This window comes from Aptenodytes forsteri, unplaced genomic scaffold (assembly GCF_000699145.1).
Source record: "Aptenodytes forsteri isolate BGI_AS27 unplaced genomic scaffold, ASM69914v1 Scaffold23, whole genome shotgun sequence".
Classification (NCBI taxonomy): Eukaryota; Metazoa; Chordata; class Aves; order Sphenisciformes; family Spheniscidae; genus Aptenodytes; species Aptenodytes forsteri.
Window position 1 is genome coordinate 3,048,881 of NW_008796043.1, and position 12,132 is coordinate 3,061,012.

General features: G+C 38.6%; 1 protein-coding gene across 1 annotated transcript in view; it reads left to right on the forward strand.

Annotated features, from left to right (window-relative positions):
- Positions 1-12,132, forward strand: part of DSC1 (desmocollin 1) — a gene marked incomplete at its 5' end in the record, with an annotated part of 29,708 nt that overhangs the window by 4,828 nt on the left and 12,748 nt on the right. Inside the window, 7 exons of the mRNA XM_009285628.1 lie at positions 2,256-2,332; positions 4,984-5,186; positions 5,352-5,465; positions 6,682-6,837; positions 7,747-7,891; positions 9,363-9,529; positions 11,189-11,323. Of these exons, the coding sequence (XP_009283903.1) occupies positions 2,256-2,332; positions 4,984-5,186; positions 5,352-5,465; positions 6,682-6,837; positions 7,747-7,891; positions 9,363-9,529; positions 11,189-11,323 (997 nt within the window). The remainder of the gene's footprint in view (positions 1-2,255; positions 2,333-4,983; positions 5,187-5,351; positions 5,466-6,681; positions 6,838-7,746; positions 7,892-9,362; positions 9,530-11,188; positions 11,324-12,132) is intronic.

A 12,132-nucleotide genomic window follows, 5' to 3' on the forward strand; every position in this document is an offset into this window, starting at 1 on the left:
TGGCTTTTGGAGCGTGCCGTGAGGTTAGGCGGTGGACACATGCTCTGGTCGTTAATGCTGCTTCTGGTTATTCATAGAAAAAATTAAACTGCAGATCAGTTTATTTAAATCTCCCCTACTCTGTCCCCCCCCCGACGGTCGTCCCTTTTCCGTGGGAAGGGTTGTGCGTGTGGTGTGGAGCACGTTGAGCTCCGCTGGAAGAGGTAGCTGTGCGTTGAACGATTTCAGCGATTTTCTTTACTTTCAATTTACTGTGTTTGTACATAATTATCAGCTACAGAAAGGCCATTGTCGGGGAGAACAGGGGAGTGGTGTCTTTTTTTTTTTTCCTTCTTTTTTTTCTTTTTTTTTCTTTTTTTTTCCTACTACCATAAGTGGATGACTGAAAGTCATTTGTCTTTTGTTTCTTACCCTCTTTCTTCCCTATTATCATTGCGTTCACAAAAAGAGGGCAGATGATCGTTTGAGCTTGAAAGAAAAATACTCGGTAGTGCTGAAGCACTGAATTGATTATTTTCGTATTCGTTAGATATGTACATTTTAATGGAAGTGTTACTATTCCAGACGTTCTGTGTGTCTGCCTTTGCTAGGCTATTCATAATAAGAAACCCAAGCGAGTTTACTCATACATCTAATTAACAAAAGTAAAAGAAATTCCCCTGACAAGTAGAAAATAACCAACACCTAAACTCAGGAAACTGCTGAAGTGTCTTCTTTGTAAAGTGGAAGGACATCACAGCTTATTTTTGCCTGGTGTTTCCTTATATCTTGATATCCGCAAATAACTACCATATTTACATTTTTTAAACTCTTCAGTAGTTCTTTGTGCTTACATCAGACTAGCTTGGCATTACTATTTTGAAATTAGATGTCATTGATTCTTAAAATATCTTAGAACAATGTAGTAAGATGGTGTTATTTTAATAACTTAAAAATTAATATAAAGTCTATCAGGAGTGTTTTATTAAGTATCTGTTAATAAGGAAAGTGCCCACTAATACATAAACAGGGATGTTTAAATTGGTTTATATATACATATTTTTATATCTCTGTGTATATATATAAGGAACAGTATGAAGAGCTTTTATGATGGAGACACAACATTTAAATTGCTTTAACGCAATACTTATATTCCACATTTCAACGTCATTTTTTTAGCTGATCATAGTTATTCTGAAAGTTCCTAATGTCTTAAAGATTTTAAAGTATTTTTATATAAGTATTTTCTTAATAAGAATCACAAGCCATTTTCAGAATTTCCATTAGCTATTTACTGCTTTATACCTTTAATCCTAAAGGTATGTGCAAAATAAAGGTGACTTTCCTTTTCACTAGACTTTCATCCTGAAAGAGTAAATGTACTTAAAAGGGTGAATACATTTATTTACATTTCTCTATTTCTTTGTTTAATTGTCTGTGTGATTTTTGGATTACAATTTTAAACATCTGGATAGAAACTAGGCAAGATATATATGTATACACACACATACATATATAATATGAGGTCAGGACTAAATCGCTCTGTGCTGAGGAAAATCTTTGTACCTCCATTTGTGATTCTTTTTATAAAAAGGTCTGGTTATCTACTACTCATTTGAATTTTGAGGAGGACCCCATTTTGTAACTGGTTATATGGGAGTGGACTGCTGTGATGTACAACGTTTTGTTTATGTCATATCTAATTGCTGAAGCTCGATTTAATTAGTTTGTTGAGAATGTACTTTGAAGATGCAAAGTGATATGTAAGTGTAAGTGTCGTCATGTGGTTTTAATAAGACACTTGTCCCTTTAATGTTAAGCATCACCACAGTTCTACCGAACTGAGTTTTGACGGGTTGAGCCTTAATACTTAGAGACCTTGGATCGAAATTGGCCAGGAATGCTATTGGAGGGAGCGCACTGTGAAGCTGTATTTTGTCTTTCTGCTACTACAGTAGTAGTGTAGGTGAAATCTAGTCAAAGGCAACTCTTGCAACTCTTGCTGTTGATGTTTGTGCTGCCGTGATTTTAGGAAAAAACCCACAAGCCATGGACAGATCCAGGAGCAGTAGTCAGATCTTGTTTCCAGTGTGAAACTTTACATGCTATGCTGCGTAGTACTTCTCTTTTTAGCTGAAGAGTGCTTTCTGTGCCTTTTCGCTGGCTTGTTTTAAAAAACAAACCAAAGGCAGCTTCAGTAACTGTAGTTATTATTCGAAATAGCATGTAATAATTCTTTTTTTCCTGATTTCTTAATTTGTTTTCTAGGTACTGAGTTTGTGCTGTGAAGCTTGCAAGAAAGTAATTTTTCATGTTCCTTCTGAACTAGAGGCTGACACGTTAGTTGGCAGAGGTGAGAAACTGCGAGATGCCCATCTTAACAATACAACATTGCACCTTTGCTGGAGATGCTGTTAACAGTGAAGGAGACTTTTTTTTTTTAAAAAAAATGGAATGAATGGATGACTCGACAGCCAGTTAAACAGCTGGATCAGCCTTTTTATGAAGGATACGCCCTATGATTGTTACGGATTTGAACGCTGGTTCCATGCATCCATTTGACTTTTGCGTAAACAGCTATTGTCAGCTTTCAGTATTTATTTTAAAAGGAGAATGGCGGAGTTTAATGGTTTAAAAATTTGGAGTCTAGGGCTTAGTATTTAAATAAGTGGCTTAATACTCCAAAGTGCACCCATAATCCACAGAGTCATATGAAGAAGTCAGTAAGCCATTTGGATAATGGGAAAGAAAAAAAAAAAGAAGACAAAACCCACACAAGCAAAGCACCCAGAAGCTGCTGCTCTGTGTAACACGGATGCAACTTCTCAGGAGTGCTGGGGCATTCAGGGCACGCAAGGAGAGGAGTTACAAAGGTGTCCTGCATGCACATTCGGTTGGGAGAGTGCTCCTGTCTGACTGGACAGCCTGTCTTGGTTCAGGGCAGTGTGCAGGTGACTGAGAGGAATAGAGGAGACCAGAAGACACCCCACTCCTTTTTTTCAGACCAGTCTTTGAAAGGCAGGTTTTAAAGGTGCGGCGTAGGAGCTGCTACAGGGTTCTGTACTGCCTGAGACTGATTTTGAGGGTTCAGAGGTACCCTGTGTGAGTCCTAGGACAACAGAGGAGTATGCTCCAAATCTGCAATCCTAATCCACATTCCTACGGAAGGAACAAATAAAGTGGATTGGTAGTTCATCACAATACAAGTGGTCAGAAAATCTAGCTTTAAAAATGAAAGTTCATTGACCTTACTGTTAAATTTTAAAATGAAAGGTTGCTACAGCTGTTTAAGTATTTAGCATGTTCTCAGAGACTTTAACATTTCTCTATGTAAATAAACTTGATTTATATAAAAACAAAACTTCATGTTATTACAGTGCTACGAAAGAAGTTGCATAACATGGAACTTAAACTTTATTTCTCCAAACATTTAACAAAACCTTTATAGCTTGAATGACATTACTTAAACATTTATTGAGAAAGCGTAATATATTTTGTGTTGATACAAGGACCACACCTTGACAATAAGACGAGTCAGGATTTTCTGGTTGTTGTTTTAAGGTTTTTTATATTTCTGACGTACGCAACGTATACGAGAGGCTGTAAAGAAAAAAGATCCCACAAAGCTGTGGCTAACTGAGCATAATGTTGACTCACATAACCATCAGAAACAAAATCTCCAGTCTGATATTTTTGAAATGCAGTGCTGTAATATGCAGACGTATAAGACACCTTTAAGTGGGGCAATGATATTCTCTTCAATGCTAAATTTTCATTGTACACATTGACAAGGGAGAGGGGTCACTGCTGCAGTACCATAGAAAGTCTAGGAAATGTTTAACTGAGCAGTTAAAGAAAGACTTAAGAAGAGGAAGGAAGAAATCATGTCATATTTAAAATTATGCTTCCCACCTGTTCTTGCATTCTTGAAAGAGAAATGAAATTTAATTTATTGAAAGTATCATCTATGTATATGGGGTGAAATTCTGCGTCTACTCTACTCTGGGAATTTTGCAGTCAGCTTTCATAGAACAAGGTCCCATCCACTATGATACATTGAAGGAGTATTGAAAAGTTTTGATTTTGAGAACATGACACTGACACCTCTTGTACTCTGCAAGGGTCATTTGTCTAGAGTTTAGGTCTCTGGCCTTCATCCCTTTCAGGGTGCCAAATTGTTCTTGCTTAGTGCTGTGGTCCTACTGCAGTTCATTGTGATTATCCTGATTTTGCTTTTTCTCCACCTGTAGAGCTGAATTACTTGCTGATGAGCCAAGTTTATTAAAGTGCATTAAAGTTTATTTTATTTTAGCCACAAGTGATAGCAAATGCAGTAAAAAATACCTGAGAAGTATGCTGAACTTACCTGGTACTTCCTATAAACTGCATAGGATTCTATCATGTACATATTAAAAAAATTGCCAATTGTTTGTTCTAGAGTTAGTCTTTATCTCTCCCGTCTGTCTGCCTCATAATTTAAAGGCCTTTGTCCTCCCAAGACTATTAAATCACATAGTACCAGTCAGCGCTTTCCTCCTGAGGGCAAAACTTCCAAGATGCAATATCTCCGTTGGGCGTTTGCATTAATTAATCATCTTCACTGATTTTGTGGGGCATGGAGCACAAGGCAAATGTAATAGCTACTGATCCAGTAATGAGCGTGCCTACAATGTTTTTTGCATTTAAATCTATTAGTTCATTTCCGATGCTTCAATAATTTTACCAGTGTAATAGTGTCTTGTTGAAAGATACCCACAAAGCACCCATGTCCTTTAGGAAACACTTATGAACACAAGAGTGGAAATGCATGTGGACTTGGTCAAATCTGAGTGCATAAATGGGTTCTAGAATCTATATTTGTGATGCTTAAATACTGAATGACCAAATTTTTGAAGACTCCATGTGTCAGTAAATATAAATTTTACTTAGGGAATGTTTTTTTGTTTTGTGAGGGATGTTGTTGTTTCGCTGTTTGAGTTGTTGTCTGAATACTTTTTCTTACAGTTGATTTGAAAGAATGCCTTCAGTCTGCAGAGTTTATCAGTTCCAGTAATGAGAACTTCAAAATTCTAGAGGATGGTTCTGTGTACACAACATCTGCTGTTTCTTTGTCTGCTGAGAAAAAGACTTTTACCATATTACTTAAAGATATTCAAGAACACGTACAAAAGACAATACATGTTAGCTTGGTGGAAGAAGAAAAAAAGGTGAGCTTCTAATTTCAAGATACCTTACATATTTGAAATACTGTTTCACAGAGTACAGCTTCGTGCTGGGTCACTGTAGTTGACAGTCGACAGTCTTAACTTATACAGTTAAGAATATATGGATATATTCTTACCCATCTTTTTATCTTCTAGACCCAGACTCAGAAGACCAGGCATGCTAGAGATACAGTTCTCAAGCGAACCAAAAGAAGGTGGGGCCCTATTCCATCCGTTATGATAGAGAACTCGCTGGGACCTTTTCCACTACAAATACAGCAGGTATATTTTGTAGTGTTTTGGTATGTGACTTTTACGATAAAAGAAGAATGAAAGTGAGCTGTCTTGTATTCCCTACTGATGCCATTCCTGCTATTATTCTCCTGTCTTGTTCTGTCCTGTTCATTGTGTGTCTTGTGGTTTTGTAGCTGAAATAACCTGTGATCATAGTCGTTGGGGTGAACTGGAAATGTGCAAAAGCTGTAAAAAGGAGAGAGCCGTACTATCAGAAGAGAGCTCTTTGGCGTGGAAATCAGTGAAGTGTGTAATTAAAAAAAAAAACAAACAACCCCCCACAAAACATTGCCTAGAAAAAGGTTTTGTAGACACAGAATGGGGGAAGTCTTACCTGCATGTCTGCATCCTTTCTGGACCTTGAGGTGTATACCTGTAGCATTGAAGACTGAGTATGGCCTATGTTATTAGGAAAAGTACTTACTGTAAGAAAACAAGTAGGCGTGAAAGAGGAATGCAAGAACGAAAGTTATCATAGATCCATCTAGCCTTCGCTAGATTACAGTGTGGCTGGTAGCAGATGTGTAGAGACAAGTGTAATAACAGAGTCTGTGCAGAGCAATCATTCTTCTACTAATCTTACCTTCCTAACTTCTGGCATTAGGTAGGTAAAGAAAGTATTTGAGGAGGAGAGTGTTTATAAATAGGTAACTGCTAATGTTACCTCCTTGGTGCTTGTAATGAGATGCAGAGAGGCTATCTGAATTGGCGTATCTCTGGACTATACTCTAGGTGGTCTTCCTGCTTTCTTTTCCTGCTTGCTTTTCTTTTTCCTGCTTGCTTTGCTTTGCTTTTTCTTCTCTAGTTGCAAACCACATTCTCAATGAGTGCACTAAACCCAAAATGTCTTGAACAGGGACAGGCCATCTGAATGTGCCTTGTACGTGCAACATTGTAGAGCGATTAAATTTCAAAATAATTTTTTAATGCACATTTTCATTTCTTTAATTGTTTGATAGTCCTAAACATTTCTGAGTTTGAATTAATTACCCCTTCTCATGTGCACGCATTATAAAGGAAGGCAGTTACATGGCAAGCTGTTCTCCTATTCTGTGAAGTTTAAGCTGCTAAAGAAGTAGATCAAGTTTTGTTTTTGTTTTTTTGAAGAGTTCCTGCTTGTGCTAAATATGATCATGAAAAGGGGAAAAATGTATTAGAATGATGCTGCTGTTTTTACTTGGGCTTAAAAATGCATTCTTTGTAGGTCCAGTCAGACACAGCTCAGAACTACACCATTTATTATTCTGCAAGTGGACCGGGAATTGATCAAGATCCAAAGGGTTTGTTTTACATAGAAAGAGAAACTGGAAATATCTTTGCTACTCGTGCAGTAGACCGTGAACAATATCCAAGCTTTCAGGTACAGGCCTAAATTGTGTAAATAGAAATCTTTTTTTTCTGTCATGCATATATTTGAAAGCTGGGTTACAGGGGAAACTGGGAGCAGGCAAGATCTGGAATCAGCTATCTGTTCTGAGTAGCATCTTTGGTGGAATAGAGGTGAAATCAGTGACAAATAAGGAAATAGCTGGTCATCTAGATCTTAAGAGTAGTTCTGCTTTTCACTGCTTAGACTCTAATTACAGCATAAATGTAGTGAGCTATTGGACTTGCATCACTTTTGGAAAGAGTTTGAAGTTTCAACCCTTTCCCTTTCAGGGAAGGTTGAAAAGGTCTGCATAAACACAAAATCGTGAGAAACTCTAGATGGCTGTGGTTTTTCGAGCCTCTCTTTCTCAAGCTGTTCAGTATTGGTATTTTGTTAACAAGGTACACTGCTCTCTCTACTGGCTGAGAAGTGTACGACGGCAGTTAGTAGAAACAGCTTCTAAATAGTTAGGTAATTTGCAGTACCTATTACTGCTTTTTATTAGATTATGTTGTAATGGGCAAATAGTTTTGCTGTCATTCTTGATTTTGTTCTAAATAGCAATATTTACATCTAAATTTTTGGTAAGGTTGAGATTGCCTCATAGACACCTGGAAAAAGTTTTTGACAGAGTTGGGGGGGAGGGAAAGAAAGTAATTCAAAGATCTGTAGTGCGAGGAATGGAAAGCGGAAAGATTAGAAAGCATTTAAAGGTTTTGTGTTGCTGTCATCGTAAGATATCAGTCACTTCCCCTGCCGTGTGGCTGAAGAGCCTGGTCTTGAGGAGGGTGTGCTTGGCATGCTGTATTTCATTTAATTGACTCCTCCATTGAACTAAAAGTGTAATAATACTTCATGTTGCTTAAGCATGAAGTGAATTACTGAATTTATGTCTTACAGATCATTTGCTTTGCAACCACTCCAGATGGTTATTCACCAGAGGTACCACTTGTGCATACAATCAGGATAGAGGATGATAATGATAATGCTCCATATTTTACACAGGACCTTTTTGAGTTTTCTGTCCCTGAAAATTCCAAACCTGGTAAGAATTGTTTTAGATCAGTGAACACAGTTACCACTATTCAGCTGAGTTACGTACCAGTATGACTAGGTGTAATCCTGCCTTTTAATCAATTTCAGTGGGATTTCCTAAGGAGTATTTCTTTACAGCAAAGGCTGAATTTGCAAAGAGCAGCTCAAGATTTCTTAATGATTAGAAATTCCAAAATGCCATCTCAATCATAGTGAAAAGTATCGTTTAAAAAAGAAGTTTTTAAAAACTGAGATGATTCAGTGTTCCTAAAACGGTGTAAGAACTTCAGAACATTATTCTTTTAATTTTATCCAAAATCACTTTTCCATAAAATGTTCTGATTGACAGAACAGCAGTTTTTAACAGATTAGTTTCCTAGACAACTAAATTGGTGGTATTCTAAGGTGTAAAATGCCTTTGATTAAGCTTACAGTGTTTGTCCGAGCTGATGAACTAAGGTAGGACTTTTCCTGGGAGAGGGCCGTGGGGGAGAAAGTCTTGCATCTGCCCGTATCTGTAAAAGGCAGGGATTTGCCCGTTACTGACTTCGCGTGTCGGTGTGACAGAGGACAAAAGCAGGGAGAAAGGTGGACCCCAGAGAATAAGGAATGCAAAAGCCGTGGTTTGCCCTTCCTCGCTCATCTCCTGGGCTAGGGGTATAGAGTGGGGAAAGTCTAACTTGCTTCTCAAAAAAGGAAGCAAAGTGTCTTCCCATTCACCCCAAAACACCAGTTGCATTTCATTCTCTCAGCTGCTCTACTTCTTACTGGGTGAGTTACTGATTTAAAGTGAAGTTCCAAAACCACTCGGGCTATATGGATGAAGTACAGCAGTGCTCCCCGCGAGGCAGTACTGCAGTTTGAACTGTGTCAGAAAGCACCGAACCTCTCCCTCCACCTCAATGGCACCTCCGCTTCAGCTGTGTTTGGGATGCTCAATTAGAAGTCACTGTCAAAAACACTAAGTGAAATCTAAACTTTTAGCATTTCTTTTGATTATTCTTTCTGACAGCTGCATTAATTACAACTTTGTCTAAGAAGGAAAAAAAATAGAGGATTAAAATAGACAATTTTGCACTATTATGGTATTTTTAGTACTATTGACTGTGTTTTTAGTATCATTTTCATTTGGAGCTAAATGACCAAATAGCTATTTTCATGTATCTAAAGTAGAAATACCTGTTCAAATAATCTTTGATTATTTACAGATTTTTCTGGAACTAAAAATTGACGTATTGTGTTCACAGGTATAGTTGTTGGAAAAGTGACTGCAGAGGACAGAGATGAGCCTTATACTCTGCATAATTTTGCACATTATGGTATTTTTAGTACTATTGACTGTGTTTTTAGTATCATTTTCATTTGGAGCTAAATGACCAAATAGCTATTTTCATGTATCTAAAGTAGAAATACCTGTTCAAATAATCTTTGATTATTTACAGATTTTTCTGGATCTAAAAATTGACGTATTGTGTTCACAGGTATAGTTGTTGGAAAAGTGACTGCAGAGGACAGAGATGAGCCTTATACTCTGCATACTACGTTGAAATACCGCATTGTGTCACAAAACCCCCCAGTAACCCCAGCGTTTTCTTTACATGGTGACACGGGTGTCATTGCTGTATTATTACCACAGCTGGACAGAGAGGTGATCTTTCCTGAAGCGTCTTTAGCTGTCATCTAATGCACACAGATAGCTTCTTAACTCTGAATTGCTGGCACGGGAATCACCAGATAAATAATTTCTGTTACCCTCTTTTTTCTTTCCCTCTCTATAAGGAGCTTCCGAAGCTTTCTAGAGACCTGTAATTGGTCCAAAGAGTTTCTGCATAGATCTACCATATTCTAGCTAATCTTGGCAGGGGACCTCCCGCTGCTCTCCTATTCGAGCTATGGATCGAAAACCCTATGGATTTTTATTCTTTCTCTGTCCATGAATCCCATGAGCCACTGTTTCCTCCTGATCAAGCTCCATTTGAGGTGCTTCTCGCTTCTTTACAGGGAAGATGAACCAACTTTTCTGGAAGTAGTCAGTCATCCTATACTCAACAGAAATATCTCCAATATCTGAAATCTAAACAGTAATATAACATTTCCTAAAATTAAAGCACAAACCATTTGTTCTTATCAGCTAGCTTTCACGTAAATAAGATACACAGGAGGTTTTAGGTTTTAATTTATTTGGGGTGGGTTTTTTGGATAAAATGTCATGTGAGAGATTGTTTATGCTAGAAAAACTAACAGGTGGGTGTAATTCCAAATAATATTTCTAGCGTTAAGACAGTCATTCTAGAAAAAAACACTGCTACGGGTACATCTTTTTTGAGGATAAAAAGGGTCACATTCTGGCATACTTACGTGGCTTCATGGCTGAAAATCCACATTAGCACTGTGTTGCAAAATTGTGCAATTGCAGGTACACTGCTCAACTTTTTTAGCAGGAGAAAAATGCAGCGACTGTGAGCATCACCATGACTACTAAGGAAACAATCACAGTGACTACTGAGGGAAGGAAGGCTTGAAAAATGAGTCCACTGCCTACCTTTTAAAGATAAACTTATGAAGTGGAACAGGAGATTTCTTTCCTCCACCTAAGAAACCTAATGCTACTTCCAGGCATTCGGAACTGGAGTTACTGTCTTGATTTACAAGCTCCCTCGTTTTGTGCCCAGTCCCCTCCGGCCCCCCTTCCCTGGGTTGTTCACGTATTAATAAGGCTAAAAAAAGCCTTCTGCTATTGTGACTAAAGTCAGAGATTTAAGTGGGTTGCTTATCAATGATCCCCTTGGAACTGATAAGGGCACTGACTCCTTCTGTGCCAGACTGTGCCAAATGGCAGGCATTGCCTTATCATGTATAGCCCAAACGAAGGCTGATTGCAGCACCATTTCTAGTCATCCTCACTGAAATGAGACATGCACTGAAGCACTTTACCAGCTGGAAACCTAAGGGAATACTCTGCCATTCCAAAGCGGAGACGTAGATAGCAGATGAAAGTGCATCATGTGTATCTTCCAAAACTTCAGGTATTGGAAAATAACGCTGACATTGTGAGAAGCTTTATTTGATACAGGATATAGTGTACACGTTACTAACAGATGCTGAACTGAGTGCTGCTTAGTCACTGAAAAATATTTTACTTCTTTTCCTTTTGGAACTATGGGGGAAAAAGCCCCAAAGCTGATTGCCTCATTTTGTAGGGGAGCACTGAATTTAGAGCAGAGTTGGGGAACGGGAGTAAAATATTTAGTTCTACTCTTGTGTGTAACTATGTCAAACTTTTGTATGCTTTTGTTCATCTTTTCAGCTGGTATCCAGTTACACTTTGTTAGTTGAAGTGAGAGATATGGCAGGTCAGCCTTTTGGTTTGTGCACTACAGGAACAGCTGTCATTAGAATCGAAGATACAAATGACAACGCACCGTGCTTTAAACAGACACAAGTAAGTCTTCATAAATTAAATGTCTGTAAAAAGGTAAAATGAAAAGACTATTTTTACTCCCTTTCTAATTTCCTGATGGGCAGTCCCTTAAATATGAAGCCTAATGCCCTGAGACAGTTAATGCCAACATCGACATTTGAGAATGCCCTGTTGGTTGTTGTGCTGTTTGGTAATTAAACCTATTGGTATATTAGTTGTTTTGAGTCATTTGCCTTATGTCCATTGGGAGAAAGCTAATGTGACTCATTCATTCACTTCTGCTGCAATGCATAGTCTTAGAAATCCCATAATTTAACCATTTTCAGGGAGGGGACAGGTTCACTCCTAAGCATTGTCATGACCTCGTTACCATTTGACCAGCTTTTGGCTACTTCTGTGTGGCTGTTGTGGTTCAACCCCAGCTGGCAACTAAACACCACAGCTGCTCGCTCACTCCCTCCCGGTGGGATGAGGGAGAGAATCAGAAGGGTAAAAGTGAGAAAACTCATGGGTTGAGATAAAGACAGTTTAATAGGTAAAGCAAAAGCCGCGCATGCAAGCAAAGCAAAACAAGGAATTCATTCACTACTCCCCATTGGCAGGCAGGTGTTCAGCCATCTCCAGGAAAACAGGGCTCCGTCACGTGTAACGGTTACTTGGGAAGGCAAAAAGCCATAACTCCGAGCGTCCCCCCCTTCCTTCTTCTTCCTCCAGCTTTATATGCTGAGCATGATGCCATATGGTATGGAATATCCCTTTGGTTAGTTGGGGTCAGCTGTCCTGGCTGGGTCCCCCCCCAACCCCTTGCCCACTCCCAGCCTAATCAATGG